Source organism: Hypanus sabinus, chromosome 18 (assembly GCF_030144855.1).
Source record: "Hypanus sabinus isolate sHypSab1 chromosome 18, sHypSab1.hap1, whole genome shotgun sequence".
Lineage (NCBI taxonomy): Eukaryota > Metazoa > Chordata > Chondrichthyes > Myliobatiformes > Dasyatidae > Hypanus > Hypanus sabinus.
In genome coordinates this window covers 26,383,139-26,410,384 of record NC_082723.1, presented here as the reverse complement: position 1 = coordinate 26,410,384, position 27,246 = coordinate 26,383,139, and the positions used below count along the sequence as shown (strand labels likewise).

Below are 27,246 nucleotides of genomic sequence, written 5' to 3'. Positions count from 1 at the left end.
GGGTTCCTATAGCTTCACATTAATCACACCAATTTTGTTATAATTCTGTTTGCTTTACAAAACCCGTCTCTTGGCTTATTTTAAGATAGTCTTCCTAAAGTACATACTTATCTGTATAATCTGTTACAATAGCTGTAAACTAAAAAAATACAAAAAGGAAGGTAGGATCATGTATTGATGGTGATTTATGTGCAGAATTGAAGATAATTTCAACAATTGTAGTTATAATATGACCAGGCTTTATTAAAGAAAGATCTTTAAGACCAGTTTAAATGGCTTGCAATGTTTACAATGTTTTTGTGAAATATTCTGAATGGTTATTTGTGATCGTTATTTGCACACAATTTCAGACAAACTCTTCTTGGGCTTCCATCTGAGAATGAGTATCAATTTTAACTGACATTTCAATTACAAACTCTGCCATCTTCATCAGGGATAATGCCTGGGCATGTCTAGTCTGATGGTATATATACCCCTGTTAGTGCTCATCCAATCAGGTTTCCAATGTGCCTCCTTGTTTACAATCAAATTCCAGATCTTAGAGTGAGACCTTCATCTTTATTAAAATTCCTTTTCTCTAGTTTTATTTCAATGGCTTCCTTCACCTGGTAGTCCCAAAAGCCAGTAGTATGGCACAGTAGTTGTGAAGTAAGTCCTATGACCATTGTGAATGCAGTTTTCGGTTACCATTAATTTATCCTGGTAACTCAAATAGGTACACCTCCTATGCTCCTTGATGTGGGTTTCCACCGTGCGTCCCGTCTGGCCGATGTGCACTGCTCCACGTTCATGGAAAATCTATAAATGCCAGCCATCCTGAGTCCTAGGTCATCTTTGAGCTATAATTTGAGCTATAATTTGAGCTTTCTTATGAGCTTGTGGATGTTATGAATTCAGTTTTGCTTCAGAGTCCTGACAATCCTTCCAGAAACCATGGAAATATAGGGAAGACAGGTTCTTCCTTGTTGTTAGGTTTCCTGGTTTTTCCATAAGCCCTTTTAAAGGTCCAATGGATTTCCTTCACCTTGTAGCCATTCTGTAGTAACATCATTTGTAATTGTCTAATTTCCTCATGGAGATTCTCCGGTTCCAAAATAGTTTTTGCACAGTTAATCAAAGTAGAAAAATTTGCTCTATTTTTGGAGGCATGATGGTGTCTGTTATTGAGGTATAAGTCCATGCGAATGGGTTTCCAATAGACATGCCTGAGGCTACCATCTGGTTTCCGTCATATTACAATGTCCAGGAACGGGTGGCAGCCATTTTTCTCCATCTCCATCATAAATTGAATGTTCAGATGTATGCTGTTCAGATGGTCATGGTACAGTTGGAGTGTCTGGAATCCATGAGGCCACACTACGAGGGTGTTATCAATGATTCTGAAGAAGATAAGGGCAATGAGCTCAGAGCCCTTCCTCAATAGTTGGCAACAAGGGCAATCCCATGGCCACTCCATCCATCTTTGTCATAGCATATATAAAGGAAGTACATTGATGTAAGGTATGTTCAAAAAGGTCAGTGGTACCCTTATCAAATTTTAACCACAGGAGGACTAAGCTGTCCTTAATGGGAACTCTCATGAACAGAGGCACCACGTCAAAACTGACCATTATGTCCTCTGCGATCATATGGATGTAGGTTATAGCTTTTACGAAGCCGGTCGAATTTGTGATATGATGCTCACAGCCCCCAACAAAGGGAGAGAGCATGGTCATTAAATGCTTAACAAGGTAGTAAGACAGGGGATCTATTGTATTGACTGTAGGTCTTGAGGGAGCCCTGCTTGAGTATCTTAGGGAGCTTATAAAGTTTTGGTGGTACTGACACCTGAGGTAGAAGTGTCTTGCGTATATCTGCTGGCAGTCCAAATTTCTTCAGTAAAGCAGAGGTCGGTCTCACAATCAAATCTGTGAGATCCCACTGTAGAGCTCTGTAGACAGGATCATCTAGAACCCGTTGGATTTTCTTGTAGTATTCCTCCAAGAACATCAGAACCATCACACTTCCTTTGTGCGCTGGTAAAATGATGGCTGTGTTTCACTATAGTGCCTGGAGGGCTAGTTGCTCTCCTTTTGTAATGTTTGGTTTTGGCAAAACAGCCCTTTTGAAGGCTATGCAGACCACTATCCTTACTTCCTCCATGGTATCTGGTAGTAGTTTTCAGATTGCTTGCTCTACTCAGTTAATGTAGTCCCAATAAGGTATAGCTCTGGGGACCAGAGTGAAGTTTAGCCCCTTGTTGAAGACAGATCTAGTCATCTTATCAATGCTTTGCCCAGTCTGACTGATGACAATCCTTCTGGGTCCAATGGTGGAATGGCTGCATTTTGTTTGTTGTATTTCCTGGCCTGTCTCACTGTGTTCCTTTGTTGTTGATGTTCTCTCAATCACCAGGAGACAAGAGGGCTGACAGTTCCAAGTGAAGAGACAGTTGTCTGTTTATGTTAATGTCCAGAGCCGATCTAATGCAATGGATACACTCTTTAACCAATGCTTGGCTAGCTCATCATCGAATACATATAGCTGTTGGAGAAACCACCATGGAATGGAACCTCACAAATTTAGGGATGATATCCTTATCCTGCCATTTCAGAAGGAAGGCTAAAGAACAAAGAAGCGTCACCTTCTCTTTACACAATGATATACCACTGGACTAGACATGACCATCCATTACCCTTTATGAAGATGGCAGAGTTTGTGATTGAAATGTAGGATAAAATTGTTACTTGGACCTGGCTGGAACCCCGAGAAGAGTTTATTTGTCACTTACATCGGGAAAGCACCAGATCCTTTCTCAGATATATTTCAGTTTTTCAGTTGGATATTTAGCTGTATTTATCAGATTAATTGTGCTTGACTAGATGACTTAATCCAATAGTGGAAAAAATGAAAATTAACAGAGATGTGAAATGGTTTCAGGTTTGAGAGACATTGGGATCTGTCTAATTTCTGTTAGAATTTTGCATCTGTGGGTATTCATATTCAGATTCATTTAAAGTTCAAAGTTCAATTTATTATCAAAATATCTATACCATAAAGAACCATGAGATTCTTCTTGCAGATACTAACAAAAGAAATACAATGAAACTCACTAAGAATGCACGTAACAAGACCGCCAGATATTTGCAAAAGAAGAAAAATCGTACAAATAGTAAAAATAAGTAAACAAAACACATGGAACATGAACTGCAGAGTTCCTGGAAGTGAGTGCACAGCTGCAGAACCCACTCAATGCTGAGGGGAGTGAAGCCTACCCAGCAGCCCGTTAACTGCAGAGCAGCCACTACTCCTGAACATGGCACCCTGGGACCCAAGACTCCTGCACCTCCTTCCTGTTGGTAACAGCAAGAAGAGAGGGAGACCGGTCAAATGCAGGCAGATGGTGCTGAACACCTGTTCAAATTCTGTTCTCATCCTCGATGATTTTAACCTTGCTCGATACTTTAATCAGTATGAAAAATGGAGCCAAGCACAGGTTCATCTTCCGCAATCAGGCCTCAATGTAGTGTCCACCCATAGTGATGGCTGCTCAGGCAGTATCTGTACTCTTGGGAATCTAGTTCACTGAATTCCCAAGAGATCGCAAAAGTGCCGAATCATTCAGTCTGTTCTAAAGTACACCTTTAAAAGGGAAATTACAGCCCACAGACTGCAGCAATCACAGTTCAGAAGAAATATCTAGCTGTTTAGTGAGCTATCTGCAAGACATTGCTGTGGTCACTGACACCATCTTTATTTGTCACATGTATATCAAAACATACAGTGAAATGTTTTATTTGCATTAACAACCAACACAACCTATGTTGTGGTCCAGTCCGGAACCCGCATTCCGAGTCTTGATCTGGTCTACGGACTCTGGACTCCGGGTCTTGTAGCTGTCCCTCCTTTCACCCTTAAGCCCAAATAGGATCATCTTGGCTTAAGGAGGCACACCTGATGCCTACCGGCGGGCAGGTGTATATAAGGGTTTCTGGGACTGAGTCTAGTTGGGGGTGTTTTGGTTATGATGTTTGACCTAGTCATCCTGTTTGTGCTGTTCACCTGGTTTTGTTCTGTTCATCCTGGCTTGGAGTAGCCACTGTTAATCAACTAGTTCTATAAGTCTATTTTTGTAGTCACCCTGGACTGAGCTCCCTTCTGATCCCTTGCCTCTTTTGAGTAAGTAGGCTGGACTGCTGTTTCCTGGTGGGGGACTCTGACCCTTTCCTACCCCTTGCTTCTGATGGGTTGTGCCCTGCAGCCTGCCCAGGGGGCTATCTCCCCAGCATTCCTTGTCCCATAGATCCATCCTCTAGCCTAGGTAAGATCCTGCCTTGCCACAAACCCCAGGGTCCTGCCTCACCATGAACTCCAGGATCCTGCCTTGCCACGAACTGTCTCTGAACCCCAGGATCACCTTTGAATGCCATGACCCTCATGTATGCCATGGTCTCCCCATCTTGTTCTATCCTTTAGTTATTCCTGTCCTGCCCCTAGTACTTCAGTGCCTGTGTCCTGCATTTGGGTCCAGTCTAAGTCCCCTTGTGACAACCTAAGGATATGCTTGGGGGTAGCCTGCAAGTGTAATGACACATTCCAGCCCCAAGATAGTATGTCCACAATGTTCAGAAATACACAGCAATTAATCTACTAAACAGTAAAAGATGTCACCTGCACTAAAAAATTTTCCACACTATATCCAGCTGCTATTTTTGGCTAAATGGTGAGTAGACTACAGGGAAGATCTTGTTTCAAGAACACAGTGGGCTTGAGAAGTGAAGAGGGAAGTTGTAAAAGTATTGATCTAATTCAATAACTCTCATTTCCATCTCCAGTAGAGTTGCATGACCTGTGTACTGCAGTTTTTTGTTTCACATTTCTAGCACATCTACTGTAATTGGATCTTTGACTTCCTCACTAATCATACCTAGATGGTAAAACTAGGCAAGTGCACATCAACATGACACCACCCCCTGCTGCAACCCTGAACACTAGTACCCCTCAGGGATGTGTACTGAGCCCACTTCTCTACTTTTTCTTCACCAATAACTGCACTCCTGCTCATGCTACAAACTCAATCATCAAATTTACAAATGACACAACTGTGATTGCTATGAGATACAAAGAAATTGTTGGAGGTGATCTTTCCATTTCTCTAGTTTGAGCTGTGAGGGCAGAGTGAAAACACATTTCTACATTTTCAATTGACTTTAAATCTCTGGAAGATGGTTCTGTAGATACACTTGTGGGTGAGGCAGAAACACTTTTATAACTAATTTTTAATTAAACTTGTAAAGTTCACATTTCTTCAATTCTCATGGTAACTTGTTGAATCTTATTCTTATTTTGCAAAACAAAAGACCTATATCAAATATACTTTCTTCTTTGTTTTTGTAATGCATTACCTTCATAATGAAATGTAGTAATTAAATTGATAATTTTACTCCAGAAAAAAAATTGAGAACAATTGAAAATGTAATGAAGTGCAAATAAATGTAGCTAAAATAACTTGACAATCTTTGTTTGGCATTAAAAGCCACACATGTGTCTGCATGTAATTTGATTGCTCAATCTCTTGCTACTTGATGAAGGATCAGTGTTTAATGTTTCATCTCATTTGTTTAGCAGAACTGAATAGTTTACAGAATCCCTTCTCAGTTGAATAGGAAACATGGTCATGGCTGTAAGCAACATTGTTAATCATGATCCAGTGTTTTAAGATCAGAGAGGAATTTCTTAGCAATTTGCTGAATTTAACTGAGGCTATGCCTAGAATCAGAAGAATCAGTATCAAATTTATTATCAATGTCTTAGATAACATGAAATGTGTCAGTTTGTAGCTGCAGTGCAAAGATGTAAAATTATTATAAATTACAAAATAAATATTGCAAAAATTGAATAACACGGTAGTATTCATGGACTGTTCAGAAATCTGATGATGAAGCAATAGAAGTTGTTTCTGAATCATTGAGTGTGGTTCTTCAGGCTCCAATCCCTCCTCCCTGCACCCCCATGGTAGTTATAAGAAGACGCCATCATTTGGGACATGCCTTCTTATAACTACCATGGGGGGTGCAGGGAGGAGGAATTGGATCCAAGCAATACACACAATGTTGGGCAGGAGCTCAGGCCAGGCAACATCGATAGAAAAGAGCAAAGAGTTCATGTTTTGGGCAGAGACCCTTCACCAGGTCTTGAAAAAATGATGAGAAATCAGTGTAAGAAGGTGCAGGGAGGGGAGGAAGAAGTACAAGGTGATAGGTGAAACTGAAAGAGGGGGAGCGGTGAAGTAAAGAGCTAGGAAGTTGGTTGGTGAAATTGATAAATGACTGGAAAAGGGGGTATTTGATAGGAGAGAGTAGAAAACTGTGGAAGAAAGGGAAGGGGGAGGAGCACCAGAGGAAGGTGATGGGCAGGTAAAGAGATGAGGTGAGAGAGGGAAACAGGAATTGGGAATGGTGAAGTAGGGGGTGATTGCTGGAAGTTCAAGAAATCAATGTTCATGCTATCAGGAGGGAGGCTACCCAAACAAAATATAAGGTATTGCTCCTCCAACCTGAGTGTGGCCTCATCATGGCAGTAGAGAAGGCCATGGACTAATATGTCAGAATGGGAAGTAAACTTGAAATGGGTGGCCACTGGGAGATCCCACTTTTTCTGACAGATGGACCACAGGTGCTCTGAGAAGCAAACTCCCAATTTATGTTGGGTCTCATTGATATACAGGAGGCCACACTGGGAGCACTAGTTATAGCAGTGACCCCAATAGACTCACAGGTGAAGTGTTGCCTCACCTGGAAGGATTGTCTGGGGCCCTGAATAGTAGTGAGGGAGGTGGTATGGGGACAGGTATGGCATTCCTCCGCTTCCAAGGATAAGTATCAGGAGGAAGATCAGTGGGGAGGGACGAATGGAGAAGGGATTCACACAGGGAGAGATCCCTGCAGAAGGCAGAGAATTGGGGGTAGGGTAAGATGTGCTTGGTGGTGGGATCCCATTGGAGTTGCTGGAAGTTACAGAGAATTATGTGCTGGACATGAGGCTAGTGGGGTGGTAGGTGAGGACAAGAGGAACCCTTAATGGGGTGGCAGGAGGATGGAGTAAGGGCAGGCATGCATGAAATGGTGTAGTTGAGGGCAGTATTGGTCTTTAATGATGGATACCACCTTCCCGAGGCACCGCCACTTGAAAGATATCCATGATGATGCATATTGTAATTGAATATATACTTACACCTGTTATGCCACCAGCGTTTAGGGCAACAATGAAGGTCTTCCATCCATGACAGTGGATGAGCTTCCTTCATCATATCAGTACTTTCCTCTCAGTTTTCGCTACTGTCAGTCATGCAAGTCCCAGGTGGAGACTTGGGAATCCCCCTCCCACTCAGATGTAGAAGGATTCTTCATTGCTGTTTCTGTATCAGTTTTGTTTTACTAGCCAGTCTTGGAGGAATTGAATACATATCTCATGGAAATTAACCATAAGGAGTAATACAAAAAATATTTAATAAGACAAAATTATTCTGCAAATACTGGAAAGAATCCATCACCCATTAATGCCAACAATAATGATACATAGTAAAAGAAAGAGATCACAAACCTTAGGTCATTTTGTCAGAACAACATCCCTACATTTAATGTTAGCAAGATGAAAGATCTAGTTGTTGAACAAGGGAAGCGAGGGAATGAACACAACCTTGACCTCATCAAATGAGCTGCTAAAGAGAAAGGCAACATCTTCAAGTTCCTGTTGTCCAAGCCTCATCAGGTCCCTCTATACTGATATAGTGATTGAGAAAGCACATCAGCATCTGTACTTTCTTAAGCATCGGCGCATTCTCTCAAATTTCTACATATGTTCTATAGAAAGTATTCTTGAAGTTACATTTTCAGGCTGGTTTGGCATTTGCTCTCCTCTGTACCAAGCAAACTAGGAGACAGTGTTGAACACTGCCCAGTTTCATACCAGAATCACCACTTCATGGAGCATTGCTTCGAGAAAGTTGGTAGTATAACCCTCAGGTTCAGCTGGCAGTGTTAGTCTAGGGGAAGATGTCTCTGGCCCCACCAAACCTGTGAAATCTCGTTTGTGTGGTTGCTGCATGATGTGTTACCCTGTTACAAATCAGCTTTACGAAATATCAGACAGTACACCATATGCAATTAAACAATCGAGCTTTATAATTCTTTATTTGACTATAGGGTTAGTTAAAAAAAGGGAAGGGGAGGAAAAAGAAATAAAGAAAAAGGGCCCATTTTAATGAATCAGTCTAATGTGCACATTGGAGCTCATGGTTTCCATTCCATTCATTCTCCATCGATTTCCCCCAGGTGCCGTCGACTCCCGACCCCATTCCAAATTCACTCTGTCCTGTGGTCTACAACCTCTCCATTCTAGCATCCTCTCTCTCCGTCTTCTGCCAAACAAAAGACCTTGAACAACTTGTTCTCAGGCACACAACAAGAAAAACACACTCCCTTCATTGGACAGCGGGACATTCCAAAGCCCCCGTTATCTCTAGTCATAACCCAAACTCTGCTGCTACAGAACAACCATTACATTAACAGTGAAACCTTTCTCAGAGCATTACACTCTCCCCCCACCAAATTTAGTCATTTCCTCATAACTTTGAGATAATTTGCCACCCCTTCCTGCAAAACACAAAGTCCAGCCCAGGTGTAAAAGGCAGTGACATAACTCTCCGGAGCAGTAGGAGCCACACTCTGTTCCCCCAGTGCTACATAGGCCAGCTTATCTGGTCGTCTCCTGATTCTTTGAGGCCTCCATACCCCCTCATTTACCTCTTCCTGTTTTAACACTACTGGGGATACTTCTGGTCTACCTGGCGAGGCCACCATTGGTCTATCACTCGCGCCCTCCTGCAACTCGGACCCCTCTTTATCCCTTGGCTGAGCCCCATTTCACCTGACTCAATGCTCAATATGCTGACTCCACCTGCTCTTCTTGCTGATCTCCAAGGTTCCAAGCATGTCTAGCAAGGCCCAATTAAACCTCTTGGGCTGGGGATCATCCTGTGGGTGATAAGGAGTAGTCCTCAACTCCGAGCATATGCAGTAACTCATGGGAGAGCCTACTCTCAAAATCCCATCCCTGATCACTATGTATCGGGCTGGGGAGGCCATAATAAATGAAATACTTCTCCCATAATACTTTGGCCACCGTGAATGCCCTCTGGTCCTTGGTAAGGAAAGCCTGCGCATATCTGATGTAGTGATCCATGATGACTAAGACATTTGCCATGTTGCTGGTATCTGGCTGTATTGACAGGAAATCCATACACATCAGATCCAGGGGCCCCGCACTTTGTAAGTGGGACAAGGGAGCGTCTTCCTCCGTATGCATTGAATACATGACTTGCAGTATTCTTCGACCTCCAGCTTCATTCAGGGCCAGTAAAATCGATCTCTGAGCAATCCATACGTCTTTTCAACCCCCAAATGTCTAGTATTATCATGAAGTGACTTCAACACACTCCTCCGATACTTCTCAGGCAGAACCATCTGGGAATGCCAAGGTCGGTCCAGAGATGACGTGACCTGGTATAGGATGCGGTTCCTTAACTCCAATCTGAGCCATTCTCTCAGTAAGGGATGCACAGCAGCGTGTTTTGTTTTCTCTGCTTGGGCCAGATCTCCCTTTTTGACCACTGACCAAATGGTACTGTACTGATGCCCGGGTCATCTCGCTGAGCAGCTGCCACTTCCCCAGGACTCAATTTCAGTAACTGGTTTGTCTTCAGAGCAGTCAGGTTACAGTAAACTAGTGGAATAGCATCATCAGAAGCTCCCAGTTGATCTACTGCTCGATCCTACCTTTGCCTTCACCATGGTGGCAAACTGGTACATGGCTTTTACCCCCAGGGCAGGAACGCTCTCCCACTCTTCATCCCTGGAGCCCTTCATGCGCCCGTCGGGACAAAGCATCAGCATCAATGTTCCTGGTTCCCGGCCAGTACTTCAGGCTGCAATTATAGGCAGACAATGCTGCCAACCACTAATAGCCTGTGGTATCCAATTTTGCCGAGGTCAGGAATAAAGTTAAGGGACTGGTGTCCATCCTCACCTCAAATAGAGGTAGAGGTGGCCCCATAGAAGTAGTCACTCAACTTACCCACCACAGCCCATTTCCAACTTGGGTGTGGGATAGTTTTTCTCAGAGAGCAACAGACTCCGGCTGACAAACACAACAGGTCACAACCCGGTGCCCTGATCCTGATTCAGGACACCCCCTAAGCCCTTTCTGCTGATATCTGTATGCAGTACCTATGGCAATCGGGGATCTGCAAAAGCCAGCACAGGCACCTGGGTCAGCATCTCCTTCAGTGACTGAAAGGCCTTTTCACATCTCACCTCAGTCCAAAAGGGCTAAGATACTCTATACCCTCCTCTCCTTTTATCCTCCTCCTTCTTCCCCAAGGGAGGGTAACTGCACAGAAGCTGATTTAAAGGGTGATTCACTTTCACATATCCCTTCATGAACCTCTGATTGTAACCACAGAACCCAAGGAATGAGTGCAAAGCGCTCACAGTCTGGGGTCTTGGCCAGGAGGTCATCACCTCAATCTTAGCCAGAGTATTACCTACGCCATCCGTGAGACTATGTGTTCAACATAGCTGACAGACGTCTTGCAGTACCAGCACTTGTCCAGGGAAGTTTTAACCCTTCAGCTTTCAGTAGCCTCTCTTAATGTTCTTCCAAGGTGGACCTAAACACTATGATACACCGATACCTCAAGCAAGTCCATATCCTGCACCGCTTTCTCCATGACATGCTGGAACATTGCAGAAGCTCCCAATATGCCCTGGGGCATCCTTTCAAACTGGAAGAATTCCAGTGGAAATCTAAATGCCATCTTCTCTTGGGGATCTGGTAATATCCACTCCTCAAGTCCTGCACACTGAACCACTTCACACCACTTAGACAGGCCAGCATGTCTTCAACACTTGGGACCATATGCTGGTCGGGGATGGTACACCTGTTCAGAGTGCTATGGTCCACAGACATCCGTACCTTTCCATTCTTCTTTCTGGCCACTAGTACTGGTGACGCATAGGGCCTTCTGGACTCAGTGATGACCCCAGCTTCCTTCAACATACACAAATGCTACCAAACATCTTCCACCTCTGCAGAGGCCAGTAGCTGCAGCCTCTCTCTGAATGGGGTGTCCTTGGTCACCCAGATAGTGTAATGAATGCTCTTGGAACAATCTACGTCAAACTCATCCATGGAAAAGACACCTTCCAGCTTCAACCTCTTCTCTAACAACCTCCTCTAACAACCCGCAGGCACCAGGGAGTCCCCAAAGCTGAATGACTCAGCAGACAACTTGATGCACCATCAATAACTCTCGGAGACTGGAAGTGAATGATAGGCTTTTATTAGCAGCAAAAGGGAGCACGACATCTTGGAGACTGAGAGAGGAGCAGTGTCCCAATCGTCTTTATACAGGGGTCTGTGGGAGGAGCCACAGGAGCAGTCAGCAGAGGGGCGTGTCCAGACAGGTATACATAGTTTACCACACAATTTTTCCCCTTTTTCCAATAGTTTCTTCCCAGCTTGTCTCACACTAGACATTACTGTCACTGGGAAGATATGCACCAAGGGCACCCTATGCTTGAAGGTGACCTCCCTCGTTGTAGTTTTCCTGACAATCACTGCCATCCTGTTCACCTGTACAACCAAGGGTTTGGTCTTCTGGAGTGTTAGCCAAGAGGGCCTCATCCTCAGGCATTCCGGGAAATTTGGGATTTCCCATTACTCTCGCTACTTCCCTGGGCCATAACATGATTGGCTTGGACTGGATGAACCAAACAGTCCCTCATCTAAACTCATTATCTGGCCCAATGCAACCACGAACTTCCTCAAAAGCAGCTCGAAACATCGGGTGAACGGATGCTCTCTCCAACTTTCTCCTTGCAGGCTCCCATGAGCCTCCTCATAATAGGAGTGTTGGGCCCCCCTTCACCACAGTTATAACAGACAATACCGGCCGCTCCCCTAATCACATGACACTGGCTGCTGCCAGCCCTCTGCATTGTCCATTCACTTAGAGGATCCTCCTCCCTTTCAGCTCCATCACATGCACTGATAGCAACCGGGACATTTCAGTTCTCAACTCTGCCACAATCTCCTCTATCACTCCCCGGGGCAGGCTGTCTGTGGTCACTTCACTTCAGGGGACCACTACTGAGACCATACCCTGCTGACAGAGGCTTCCCACATCTCCGGTGCATTGTCCTCCTCTCATACTTCTCTGACCAACTCAACAAATGAGGGAGGGAGTGTGCATCGTACAAGACAATCGGAGACCCCAAGCGATCAGGTCCTGGGACTGGGCACTCTTTGCTATCTGGTCCATTCTTAACTGATCCACCTCAGCCGCCTGACTGGCTCCTCTGCGCTGCAAGCAATTGAGCTGCCTCTCTAGCTGAAAGATATAGGCAGAAAGCTTCTCCCCCTTCTCCTGATGCATGTTCTGAAACCCTGTCATGAGCTCCATTGGGCTTCCTGTCATGCCAAATGCATTTTCCAGTGCTCCCATGTAATCAGCAACATTGGCAGGGGGTACCGAGACTTCATGGCTCTCACAATGTCAGCAGCCCATGCACTCAAACTTTCAACCAATCTCTGTCGCTTTATGTCATCAGAGCACTGCCGCGCAACTTCTCCACACAAGTCTCATTCTCCACTTCCCCTTTAGGAGTGGGTGTTATTCTAGAGAACAGGCGAAGCCTACCAAAGCTGGGACTTTGGACTTGGGCGTTTTCCCATTTATTCACCAGAGAAGTAAGGGCTGATACTAACTCAGAATTCTCACTCTTCCCTGGGGGACGGGGACTAATTAGACATTCAAAATATGACCGCTCCTTCCCCTCACTCCTCAGAAACAATAAAGCACCCCCAGCTACAGGAACCTCAACTTGTGATTTAGCCCGTTCTCCTACACTCTCTTCTTCCTTGAAAGTATGGACAGTCCGCGGCCCCGCCTCACCTGGGGCACCTATAGTACCAGGCAGCTACACTACCATTACATCAAACAAGGTCTGTGCCCGCCATTTTATCAAACCACCAGCCCGCCATCGTAATTTTGCCAACAACTTTAACAGTACTTAACAGGTGAATTAACAATTCATCCAGAGTAGGAATATCTACCCCACTCAAAACACACGCATTAGTTACTGATAACCCCGTGGAAGCACACCACCACTCCACCCCAGCAGCATCCATACCAGCACAGACTTAAAAACCCAACCCACCGGTTCAATGCTCAGGGCAATCACACAGCATCCAACAAAATCAATCCCAGACAAGCCCCCACAATTGTAACCCTCAGGTTCAGCCAGTGGCATTAGTCTAGGGGAAGACAGTCTCTGGCCCTGCCAAACTTGTGAAATCTCATTTGTGTGGATGCTGCATGATGAGTTACCCTGTTTTACAAATCAGCTCCACAAAATATCAGACAGTACACTATATGCAATTAAACGATTGAGCTTTATAATTCTTAATTTGACCATAGGATTAGAAAAGAAAAAGGGCCCATTTTAATGAAACAGTCTAATGTGCATGTTGGAGCTCACAGTTTTCCCATCTGTTAGTTCTCCATTGATTTCCTTTGGGGGTTGTTGACTCCCGGCCCCATTCCAAGTCTACGACCTCTCTGTTCTAGCATCTTCTCTCACCATTTTCTGCCAAACAAAAGACCTTGAACAACTTTCTCTCAGGCACACAACAAGAAAAAAACACTCCTTTCATTGGACAGCAGGACATTCCAAAGCCTCCATTATCTCTAGTCATAACCCAAACTCTGCTGCTACAGAACAAGCATTACATTAGCAGTGAAACCTTTCCCAGGGCATTACAGTAGTATTGTCAAGGATGCCTACCACCCTGACCATCTCCTATTCTTTTTTTCTAGCTTCTGGGGAAGATACAGGAACTTAAAAGCCCAGACAGCCAGACCCAAAAATCAGAACATCTTTCCCTACTTTATCAGATTTCATAACCAACAACCACTTTCACAGCTCTTTCACAGTAATGTTGCCATATTTTATACTCAATTCTATTTCTCTCTATTATTCCCTTATTGTCATATTAGCTTCTCATTTTGCACTACTTCGGATTACACTACTATCTTTGTACTCGTTCATTTGTTATGTGCCATGTCATCTTTGTACTATTCTGTTGATTTGTGCTAGTCACTGTAGTATTGTTTACTAGAGTTTCATGCCAGCAAGGCATTTCATTTCACCTTTGTGTTAATGATAATGAACTAATCTGAATCTGAAGTATTCAGTTCACTTGAAAAGTTGGCAATTGGAGAAGTAGAAGGTATGCATGTGCATAAATCAAAAGGTGTACAATAGTTTGGTTCATTTCTACGACTGCAGTTATCACTGGGGAGACCATACATTCAGTAGAATGCAATCTTGGTATCCTTTGCATGATACATTTAATACTGTTAGGTTGAAAGGAAAGGTTAAAAGTTTGAGACAACCATGGTTTTCAAGGGATATTGGAAACTTGGTTCAGAAAAAAGAGAGAGATCTACAATAAATATAGGCAGCATGGAGTAAATGAGGTGCTCGAGGAATATAAAGAATGTAAAAAGAATCTTAAGAAAGAAATTAGAAAAGCTAAAAGAAAACATAAGGTTGCTTTGGCAAGTAAGGTGAAAATAAATCCAAAGGGTTTCTACAGTTATATTATTAGCAAAAGGATAGTGAGGGATAAAATTGGTCCCTTAGAGAATCAGAGTAGACAGCTATGTGCGGAGCCAAAAGAGATAGGGGAGATTTTGGACAATTTCTTTTCTTCGGTATTCACTAAGGAGAAGGATATTGAATTGTGTAAGGTAAGGGAAACAAATAGGGTAGTTATGGAAACTATGATGATTAAAGAAGAGGAAGTACTGGTGCTTTTAAAGAATAAAAAAGTGGATAAGTCTCTGGGTCCTGACAGGATATTTCCTAGGACCTTGAGGGAAGTTAGTGTAGAAATAGCAGGGGCTCTGAGAGAAATATTTTAAATGTCATTAGAAATGGGGATGGTGCCAGAGGATTGGTGTATTGCTCATGTGGTTCCATTGTTTAAAAAGGGTTCTAAGAGTAAACCTAGCAATTATCGGTTGTGGGTAAATTAATGGAAAATATTCTTAGAGATGGTATATATAATTATCTGGGTAGACAGGGTCTGATTAGGAACAGTCAACATGGATTTGTGCGTGGAAAGTCATGTTTGACAAATCTTATTGAATTTTTTGAAGAGGTTACTAGGAAAGTTGATGAGAGTAAAACAGTGGATGTTGTCTATATGGACTTCAGTAAAGCCTTTGACAAGGTTCCACATGGAAGGTTAGTTAGGAAGGTTCAATCGTTAGGTATTAATATTGAAGTAGTAAAATGGATTCAACAGTGGCTGGATTGGGGATCCCAGAGAGTAGTAGTGGATAACTGTTTGTTAGGTTGGAGGCTGGTGACTAGTGGTGTGCCTCAGGGATCTGTACTGGGTCCAATATTGGGTCATATACATTAATGATGTGGATGATGGGGTGGTAAATTGGATTAGTAAGTATGCAGATAATACTAAGATAGGTGGCATTGTGGATAATGAAGCAGGTTTTCAAAGCTTGCAGAGAGATTTAGGCCAGTTAGAAGAGTGGGCTGAAAGATGGCAAATGGAGTTTAATGCTGATTAGTGTGTGATGCTACATTTTGGTAGGACTAATCAAAATAGGACATACATGGTAAATGGTAGGGCATTGAAGAATGCAGTAGAACAGAGTTATCTAGGAGTAATGGTGCATAGTTCCCTAAAGGTGGAATCTCATGTGTATAGGGTGGTGAAGAAAGCTTTTGGTATGCTGGCCTTTATAAATCAGAGCACTAAGTATAGGAGTTGGGATGTAATGTTAAAAATGTATAAGGCATTGATGAGGCCAAATTTGGAGTATTGTGTACAGTTCTGATCACCAAATTATAGGAAAGATGTCAACAAAATAGAGAGAGTACAGAGGAGATTTACTAGAATACAATAACAGGCATAATTAAGCACTTATTTAGAGCTGAATTTGACTATTTTGTAATAATTTATTCCAACTTGTAGCCATAATTACATATAGATATAGGACATGGGGGTGAATCTTTTTTTATTTTACTGTGACAGATTCTTGTTTTATTTTATCAAGCTATGCTTCCCATGATCTTTACAAATCAGCTAAAACGTTTTGTAATTTTTCTACTCTTATTCCATTACTTTGATCATTAAGTTGTGACCTTTTCAATTGTTATTTTCAAACTGTCATTATGTTAAGGTCACTATTGGCATGACTACATTGGCATACATTTGCTTTTTTTAATCTGTTGTCTTTCATTTACATTACTAGATCTACTAGTGCTTCCTCTTTTATTGGTTTAATATGCAGTGTATCCCTGCATTATGGCAGTTCAGGCAGCATGAAGCTGCCCTTACAGAATTTACTACCAAAAGATTTGAGATATGGGGTAACATTTTGCTCTTACAGAATTTATATGAGAAAAAAAATGAAATAAACAATGTGAAAGAAACAACAAATATTACAGAAAATCACTGTGTGGTTGTTTTTTAGGAAACCAACTCCTACACAATGGAACACCTCTGCAATTGTACTTGGAATTCTGATTACAGTACATCCATTCCTTTTTTGGTGAATTGTTTGGTGAATGGGTTCCAGTGCCAATCCAGGATTCAAAAGTGTTGAGAATGAGAATGAAACATTAAACCATGATGGAAAAGATCTCATGACACAGTTTCAAAGATAAACAAAATTATCCCTAGTAGCCTGGCCAATACTTGACTCTCAGTCAACATCAGCAAAAATACTGATTACCCAGTCAATATTGGATTGCCCTTTTGGAGCGTTTACTGGACTAAAATTGGCTACTGCTGCAATTTCTGCATTGCAACAGTAACTATGATTCAGGAAGTATTTTTAGGCAGTTCTAGAGATGATGAGAAAATGTAATCTAAATCTGTATATCTTTGTATAGATTCTATTTCAGTCCTAATGTTAATTAACCTCTTTTTCTACTGTATTACCTTATTTTCTACAAATTCAGTTGTTAAATTTAGATCTGGTTGTTTGATATTTTGGTGGGCTAAGCAATTAAAGAATTTGGGGGAAGAATGGAGTTGGACCACATTTTGGTCATAATTTCACTGAATGCATTATAAGGATCAATGGGCTAAATGTACTACTCAGTTCCAATATTGCAACTCACTTCCCTCCTTTTATAAATTAATTATATTCTCCAACTTCTGGTCAAGATGGTAACTGCATACAATGATCCTTTGGTTGACATCTTCTGGATAGATCATGAAACAATCCTTTTCACTTCTTTTATGTCTTTTACATTTGTTTCTCATCTTAAATGTGATTCTGGAACTGTTGGAGCTTGTGTTTTGTTGTTTGGAGATTGTTTGGGTATTTCAGCACTCTGCAGTCTCCAAGAGGATTCTGGGAGGCAAGAGGACTGCAGGATAGCACACAAGCTGATGATGGACTCCATTTCCCTGATTAAATTTTCCATTGTTTGCTGATTAAGGCGACAAGGGCAATTGAAATATTGAGGCGAGTACAAAAGTTTGGAGATCGTTTGGGTGTTCCAGCACTCTGCAGTCTCCAAGAGGATTCCAGAGGCAATGTGCGCAAACCTCATAGTGGGCAGTCTGCAGGACGGAGTGCAAGCCAATGTTTGACTCCATTTTGCCGATTAAGCTCCCATTGTTCACTGATTAATGCAATGAGGGGGATTGGAGTGCAGAGCATGTGCGCTGGCTACTTGGCTTTTAATGGGTTTCTCTGTACTGGTAAGGGGACAATGTGCCCAGAAAATATTGTCCAGATTTTTTCTGAGTTTTGGATTTGGACTTTGGACTATAGACTTTTTTTTTACATTCCATGTTTTTTTTTGCCTGATCTTCTCGTGTTTTTTTTTGTGTAGGGAGGGGGATTTGGGGTTGATATTCCTGATCCATTTTGTTCCATTTTTTGTGCAGGAAGAGGGATTTGGGGGTCAATGTGCCTTATCCATTTTGTTTTTTTGTGCAGGAAGAGGAATTTGGGGGTTGATGTGCCTGACCCATTTTTCTCATTTTTGTGGCAGAAGAAGGGATTTGGGGGTTGATGTGCCTGTTCCATTTTTATTCTTGTTTTTGCATGGAAGTGAGATTTGGGAACTGATGATTGTGCTACCTTTTTTCTTCCTTTGGTTTCATGGCTACCCAGAGAATTGAAAAATTTCAGGGTTGTATACTTTGCCAATAAATAAACCTTTGAACCTTTTTTTTACTGAAGTACAATTTAAATACAATTGGCTCTCAGAATCCCATACAATAATCAGATTTTAAAGGAAGGAAACATCAAACTAAAACCTTGACAAAATCTTAAACTCAAGAGATTCTGCAAATGCTGGAAATCCAGAGTAATACACACAAAATGCTGAAGGAACTCAGCAGGTCAGTCAGTATCTTTGGAGAGGAATAAAGTGCTGATGTTTTGGGCTGAAGCTCTTCATCAGGACATAATCTTGTCACAAGTCACATCATTTTGTAACTCTGCATGTTTGAAAAAGAGAAATTCACCATTTCAGAGGCTGATAATGACACAATGCTTTGGCAAATTGTTCAGAAGATCCGAGGCACAGAGTTTACTATTTGCTGTCTTGCCGGTTGAGGCTAAGCATATCCTGCTGTCTGTTTACCCAGAGGATGAACTGTCCATATCTTGCTGTCTGTTCACCCAGAAGATGGATAATGCAAACAGCAGGATTGTTGCATTACAGTCAGAATCAGAATTTCACAAATTGCATTCTGCTCCTTCCCAGACAATGTCGTGTGTGGCCAATTGTCATGCCTATACATCTTAACTTGGCACATACTAAAAATTGAACTTAATTTACAATATGTATAGTTTGTAAATGCTATAAGTGACATCTTACACTAAATTCCCTTCCAAAATGTCAGAAAAACATTATATTTTAAAATGTATTGCACTTTCATCTTTATAGTTACTGTTGTAAATAAAATCTGTTAGTAACTGAATAAATGAGGAGAAATTTGACAATGTGTTTTGTGATATCTTTTTTAACCTGTCTTACAGGGAACCAGCTGAGGCTGTTTCACAAAAATCAGAAGTACCTGCATCTGCTGAAAACACAAAGATAAAAGAAAAACATGAAAATATTAGCAAAATAGAGGATTCAGGTACAATCAAAGGTTCTGCCTGGGTATGTCGGCCTGGTGGGGAACTGAAAGGTCAGGTGCAGAGGAGACCAATGTTTGAAAGGAAATGTGTCCATCCTACTTCGATCACTTGTTACTTTATGGGGCAAAAACAATATTCCAAAATATTGCAAGATTCGCCACATGGATTACACCGAACACAACCATTAAAGCACAAAAGCAGGAATGACTCAAGGGCTGAATTAAATATTTATGATTTGGAAGCTGAACTAGATGATGCCCACCGACCCCAGGAGAACACACACAACCGTTCACAGTCCAATACCAATCAGAATCCTGCTCTGGTTAATGATGCTGAGAAAGACAGAGAGAAAACAAAGATATTTGTATTCAGTGCAAGCGAGCCAAAAGAATCTGATATTCATGTTTTGCCCATGGCTAAACATCTGAACGTTCAGCGCAAAAACTTCATTTCCAGTTCACAGTATAGGTTACCACTTTGTAAATATAGTGTTTGCCAATTTAAAAAGCTGGTGTAGACAATTGAGGGGGAATTTAATAAAAATACTGGAAATTATGGAGGCTTTGATAGTAGAGTGAATATAGGAGAAAATGTAACTATTATTACAAAGTTTTAAATAATGACACCAATTTAGGACATTTACTAAAAGGACCAAATGGAAGAGGAAAAAACTTTTTATGTTATGAACTGGAATCCACTGCTTGGCAGGGAAGTAATCTCATTAACTTTCAAAAGGAAATCTGAGATAAACATGAAAAGAAAAAAAATGGGAAGGAAGGAAAATGAGAAGGAGAGCAGAGTTATTCAGTTAGCTCTTTATGTAATAAAGATTTAATTTTAACAAATTATTTTAAAATTTGGTAAAAATTGGAATGGACAGTGGCATACGAGGTGAGAAATCATTTAGATCTTGTTGATATCTTCTACTATTAATGTTGTTGGTGTAAAATTAATGTACCAGTTATAAATATATAGTAATATTTTAACCACTTGTTAAGTAGTATTTGAAGTGAAGAACCACAGATGTGTTATGAAAACTATCCCTGTTGGTTGTTGAACACCATAATATTTTAGAATAAATGATTTAAAGCTATTCTAAAATTCATTAAGAATTAAACCAGCCCCATTTTAGATCTCATAGTCATTAAATTATGCTTACTATTAATTATGTTTTTGTAGCAGAAGAAATTTCAACATTTTGGAAGGATTATTTTTCCATTACGTGTTCCCACTAATTGGTTCTTTGAAAAGCATACCAGTTCTCATCTTTCCCTCAGTCTTCTACAAATGCAAAGATAATTCAGTTTCTGTTACTTAGTCTGTTAGGTGCCAGCTCTTTAAATAAATATAAAAAGAGCCTCTTACACTTATTTGTGTTATATTTAGTTGAATCCATTATTTATAGGAAGGGGAGATGTTAACAGGTTGAGTTCAGATAACATTTGTGAAACATTTGTATATGCAGTATACAAGACTGAAACTTAATAGAAAGGTCTGAATCAGCTCTGCAAGACAAAGTGTTATCCTGCGTACTCTACAGGAGTTTGTCATTGCTGCTTTTTTGTGTTTTCACAAGTATAACCCATAAATAACACCTCTGTATTATTAGAATGATGAAGAACTAAAGGCTAATATTCATGTAAAATGGCACAAGTGTATGGATAATCTTCTTCAAATTCTGTGCATTTATTCAGGTGCACACCAATATAGAATAAGTAACAATGTGCAGATATACATGAAAGAATCTTTTGTGATCCCACAGAAATGGAATGGTTTTTTAAGCTTACCAGCATATATTAGCCAGCTATTCTTCAGATAGTCTGTTCCCAATTATATGATGTCTACACAAACAGATGCAAGAATTAAATAAGGATATTAATATTTTGCCAACCTCCACTCTATTGTTTTTAAAATGATAAAAAGCCCATTACTATTTCTTAAGAATAATGTATAGCAATTGACTCAAAGGGCATTCCAAAACAGTACAAAAATGGACCTACTTATTGAATTTCATGTTGCTTTATAATTTGAAGCAAATATGTACAATATGCAGTATTCACCTAAAAAATCAATAAATATGATTTTTTTAGAAAATAACTATTTTATTTATCTAATGTGCATTTTATTATCACCCTTCTAATTGTTACTGTTTTAAATGTTGAGCAGAGCAACAAATGTAATCCTGTATTGTTCAGTTAGGATGCTCATTTGAAACAGATAATGAAGCTCTGTGCAAGAAATATTAAACAGCCTCATTATCTACTATAGTGTGTATAGAATTTTAATGAAATTCTATAATGTTAAATCACTACAATGTTAAATACAAGAAAATAGTTTTGGAGTGGTTGATTAATAATGCCAAAGAGAAAAATATAAAGTTTTCATAAAAACAACAACACACACAAAATGCTGGTAGAACACAGCAGGCCAGGCAGCAACTATAGGGAGAAGCGTCAAGCCTGACGTCCTGATGAAGGGTCTCGGCCCGAAACGTCGAAAGCACTTCTCCTTATGGATGCTGCCTGGCCTGCTGTGTTCCACCAGCATTTTGTGTGTGTATTGTTTGAATTTCCAGCATCTGCAGATTTCCTCAAGTTTTCATAAAACTAGTTTGACACCATTCTAAAGTTAGAGCCCAAAATACTGTATTCTGAATGCTGTCTGAATTTTTTTTATAATAATCGGACTAGAAAGTTGATCAGCTAAGCTTTGTTAACATTGTATGATGAAAGATTTACTTGCCCAAAACTGAAAACAACAGTAACCATTTCCAGGATATTTTGACTGGGTTTTTCCCAGAATACTTAATCACCAGATGCCTCGTGCAGTTTCTGTATCAATTGTACAAGGTGACATCATTCCAAATTCAATATTATTAGTGCAGTGTGGAGAATTTAGAACGAATTGTCATAGGATAATCACAGTTAGCCACACCCAAGACAACTGGTTTTTATGAAGTGGCAATTGATTGGAATTCCTGTAAATTATTCTATACACGTTTGATCCTTCATTCACAACCAAAGACCTCCCAATCTCTGAGGACCTGATCTCATCTTCAATCTCATTCTCAGTCATTGAATCCCATGCTTCCCTCCCTCTCAACAAAATCCCTGGTTCATGATGTCAACAGCCTGACCTCAACATTCCAGACCCGGCAATGTTCATAGCTTATGGGTATTTATCCATTCTCCACACTCCTCTAAGCATTGATCTTTCTGTCAGAGCCAATTCACCCCATCACTTCAAGTTCAAGTTTATTTCCATTCAACCATACATATGAATACTATCAAATAAAACAACTTTCCTCTAGACCGGTGGTTGGCAACCCGCGGCTCCGGAGCCGCATGCGACTCTTTCATCTCTGTGCTGCGGCTCCCTGTGACTTTGGAAAATAAATGATGAGTATTTAATTAAAATGTACTTTATGTTAGTTTGTTAGTTTTTGAAATGTAATTCTAAGTTTGAAGATTATGGTGATCTTGTACAATCTAAATAAAATGTTGTGGCAACCCATTTCCTGGCACATCCGAACCGGCTCACAATTAGCCAGCGTTCAGTCTAAGGGAGATAGCCTACAGGGGTTTGTGAGTACGTGTCTTTTGGAGCATCCGCACCCATGGGGGGTGGGTTGAGGGAGGCTGTTTAGTTCGAATAAAGTCATCTTTGACTGCAGTTTACTGACTGAGGGTAGCACACCGCTACAACGTGTTTTTATCACTGGCTGTCCAGAGGGGAGGTGCTGAAATGCTTTGTCGCATGTCTGGAAGAAGTGAAAACTTTCCTGGGCAGCAAAGGGCTCAACTTTCCTAAGCTGGACCAGCCAAAGTAGCTGGAAAATCTACACTTTATGGTAGACATGACAGCGTACCTGAACACAGCTCTTCAGGGGAAAGGACGTACAGCCCTACACATGTTGGAGGATGTTTTGGCATTCGAGCGCAAGTTGACAGTGCTTGCCAGAGATTTATAGAAAGGCACATTGTCTCACTTCCCCAATTTGAGAGAGTTCAAACAAGGTCACGACATGATAAATTCGGAGTATCGACATTCTGCAATCATCGCAATGCAAACGTCGTTTGGGAAACGCTTCTGTGAGTTCAGAGAGAAAAAAAAACACATTATCCTTCCCAGTCACTCCCCTAAGCATCGATCCATCCCTACTGAATACGACTGCATTGGCAAGTGTGAGTCAACCTGATCTTGAGATGGAACTGGCCGACATAGCCATCAAAGACATATGGGTGTCCAAGTTTAGACGCTTGACAGAAGACCTTGAAGATGTTGCCCGTCAGAAGGCCGTTCTTGCTCAGAATCACAAATGGAGTGATATTGAAAACCTCCCAAAACCGGACAAACTTGTGTTCGAAACATGGAATGCTATCCCTGACATTTATGTAAACATTAAAAAGTATGCGCTTGGAGTCCTGTCGATCTTTGGATCCACATATGTATGTGAGCAGGTGTTCTCCAACATGAACTTTATTAAAAACAAACATTGCACACGCCTCACAGATGACAGCTTGCGATCCTGTGTAAAGATGAAGGTGACGTCATACAGCCCTGATGTGCAGACGCTGTGCGCTGAGGTCCAGGAGCAGAAATCCCATTAACCAAGTATGATAAATATTTTAATTGCCTATTATTTTACATATATTCATATTTTTTCATTGTTCAGTGAAATAGCCCTTTTATTTTTCAGGTTGACAGCTGGCTGACGTTATTTTTGGTTTGCTGCTGGCAGAAAATTTAAGTTTGGCGTTTTTCATAAATACAAGAAGGACTCAAATAGACATTGAGTATTTTACTTAAAAGTAACCTTCAACCCAACGTCTTTTTTTCGGAGTTCAAAATGTTTTTGTTGCATGCAGAAATGTAATTTCGTTTTCTCTGCAGGAGTTCATCAATTTCATAAATGCAACACGTTATAGTTTGTTTATACATAGCATAAAGGCAAAAAAACGCTGTATGCAGTGTTATTTCATTTTAAATGTCAAACGGGTTTTGCGGCTCCCAGTGTTTTCTTTTCTGTGGGAAATGGGTCCAAATGGCTCTTTCAGTGGTAAAGGTTGCTGACCCCTGCTCTAGACCATGGTGCACAACACAATACAAATAACTCACACGTTACTCATAAAGTAATATTACCACTAGCAAATTTACAAACAATAAGGTGCATTTGCAACACAAGATCAAATGTAAACAATATAACGCTACTAGTTCTTCATTCGTGATGAGACCTGGATGGTGGCAGGGAGCTCAGTAGTCTTACAGCCTGGAAAAAGAAGCTGTTTCCCATCCCAACAGGTCCTGTTCTAATGCTACAATACCTCCTGCTGATGGTAGGGGATCAAAGAGATTGTTGGACAGATGGGAGGAATCACTGACAATGCTAAGGATCTGCATGTACACAGCGCTCCTGATAAATACCTCTGATGGATGGAAGAGAGTCCCCGATTGTCCTCTCAGCAGTCTTCAAACTCCTTTTTAGGAGCTTGCAGTCAGATGCCTTACAATTCTGTTTTCATATTTTCTGCTAGAACTATCTTCTTGGCCCCAAATACTCTTGAAGAACTGATTCTCCAGCCCTGTACCTTACACAGATTGGGTAATTGCTTTGTGAAGCACTTGCCCTCAATCTGCAGCAAGTGACCCAGAGCTTTCAGTTGCCTGCATGTCAATTCTCCTTGTCTGTAGCCTTTTGCATTACAAGGACCAATATTAGCAATATATCACACACTCAAAAGAGGTTAACATTCCATTCAATAGTTGTCTATTATTTCACCCTATTACTAATATTCCTTTTATTCTATCAATAGTTTCCCTGCACTCCCATGTTATTTAGGTGCACAGCACATTGTAGTGGCTAGTTAAGGTTCAATTCCCACTGCTGTCTGTAAAGATTTTTATGTTCTACCTGTGACTGCATGGGTTTCTTTCATGTGCTCTGGTTTCAATTCAAAGACATGCCGGTCAGTAAATTAATCAACCAGTCTGAGTTTCTCCTACGGGATAGGATTAGCAAATTGTGGACATGCTGTGTTGGTGCCATTAGCATAGCATTAATTGGGGACTGCCCCAACACCTCCAACAAGGAGGTGGATAGTGTGATAGTCAGAGGTTACAGTGGGACATTGATAGGATGCAAAACTGGACTGAGAAATGGTAGATGGAGTTCAACCCAGTTAAGTGTGAAGTGGTTCATCTTGGTAGGTCAAATATGATGGCAGAATATAGTATTAATGGTAAGACCCTTGGCAGTGTGGAGGATCAGAGGGATCTTAGGGTCCGAGTCCATAGGACACTCAAAGCAGCTGCGCAGGTTGACTCTGTGGTTAAGAAGGCGTATGGTGTATTGGCCTTCATCAATCATGGGATTGAACTTAGGATCCGAGAGGTAATGTTGCAGCTATATAGGATTCTGGTCAGACCCCACTTGGAGTAGTGTGCTCAGTTCTGGTCGCTTCACTACAGGAAGGATGTGGAAACTATAGAAAGGGTGCAGAGGAGACTTACAAGGATGTTGCCTGGATTGGGGCGCATGCCTTATGAGAATAGGTTGAGTGAACTTAGCCTTTTTTCCTTGGAGTGATGGAGGATGAGAAGTAAACTGGTAGAGGTGTATAAGATGATAAGAGGCATTGACCATGTGGATAGTCGAAGGCTTTTTCCCAGGGCTGAGATGGCTAGCACAAGAGGGCACAGTTTTAAGGTGCTTGGAAGTAGGTACAGAGGAGGTGTCAGGGGTAAGTTTTGTTACGCATAGTGGTGAGTGCATGGAATGGGCTGAGGGCGATGGTGGTGGAGGCAGTTACAATAGGGTATTTTAAGAGACTCCTGGACAGGTACATGGAGCTCAGAAAAATAGAGGGCTATGGGTAACCTAGGTAATTTCCAAGTTAAGGACATGTTCAGCACAGCTTTGTGGGCTGAAGGGTCTGTATTATGCTGTAGGCTTTCTATGTTTCTATATTTCTAAATTGTTACAATTTTACAAAATCGCTTAAGCCCTGAACCACTGGTAATACCTGAGAGATTTAGATTTAACAAAAGGAACCAGTCAAAGGATGAAAGTATTTCTGAATACATTGTAAAACTATGCAAACTTTCCCCATACTGTGACTTTACAGATGGGCTTTCTGTTGCATTACAAGTTAGACTTGTGCATAGTCAAAACACTCAAAAGAGGCTACTGGCAGAAAGAAAGAGACTTAATCTTAGAACAGGCATTTACCATTGCAATATCATTAGAGACTGCATCAAAGTATAGAACTACAGAAAGAGCTTAGAATGTGAAACACACAAAATGTTCCTGAATGGTGCAAAAAGCCAAAAGTTTTCTCGATGTTGCAAATTTTCCCATGACGCAAATGATAGTTAGTTCAAAGAAAATGTTTGCAGAAAGTGTGACAGACAAGGTCACACAAAGAGAGTGTGCAAGTCAGACAAAAAGCACAACCAAAGAGAAAGATCACACAGTAAAAATTTCAAACACAAAACTAAACAAATGCATAAAGTGACAAAATGTGAAACTGAATCAGACTACACAGAGTCTGACAAAAGTGAATTGCTATGACTAGAACTGATAGCATTACTGAAGTAAATTGCAAAATCATATGGATCACAATAGATCTGTCCAGTGTAAAACTGAAAGTGGAGCTGGATACAGGGTCAGCTTTGTCTATAATTTCAGAAACTGACTACAACAGACTGTTTTCTAAACGACCTTTAGAAATTACCTTGGTGATACTGAAGACCTACACAGGCAAAACAATGCCTCCCAAAGGCAAACTGAAAGTGAATGTGACATACAAAGGCAAAACGCAGCAGCTGGAACTGTATGTGTTAAAAAGCGAAGGGCCAGCACTTTTCAGACATGAATGGTTGAAAAAAATTCAACTGGACTGGCACACAAGCAAAGCTCTCTATGTGTCATCAACAGGCAACTGCAATCCAAATAGTAGACTAATCAGAGACAGTCACAGGTGCTTAATGCTAATGAGAAGGTG

At 41.2% G+C, this 27,246-nt stretch overlaps 2 protein-coding genes across 3 annotated transcripts in view; one reads left to right on the top strand and one right to left on the bottom strand.

The window, feature by feature from the left end:
* Positions 1 to 9,905, bottom strand: part of LOC132407242 (uncharacterized) — a 40,266-nt gene extending 30,361 nt beyond the window's left edge. Inside the window, exons 1-2 of the mRNA XM_059993506.1 lie at positions 9,816 to 9,905; positions 9,140 to 9,258 (exon numbers count right to left, since the gene is read on the bottom strand). Of these exons, the coding sequence (XP_059849489.1) occupies positions 9,140 to 9,258; positions 9,816 to 9,905 (209 nt within the window). The remainder of the gene's footprint in view (positions 1 to 9,139; positions 9,259 to 9,815) is intronic.
* Positions 1 to 21,275, top strand: part of LOC132407430 (uncharacterized) — a 39,303-nt gene extending 18,028 nt beyond the window's left edge. For both annotated transcript variants that reach the window (XM_059993920.1, XM_059993919.1), the window contains exon 3: positions 19,139 to 21,275. In XM_059993920.1, coding sequence (XP_059849903.1) covers positions 19,139 to 19,760 — 622 coding nt within the window. In that variant the 3' untranslated portion in view covers positions 19,761 to 21,275. The remainder of the gene's footprint in view (positions 1 to 19,138) is intronic.
* Positions 21,276 to 27,246: the final 5,971 nt, after the last annotated feature.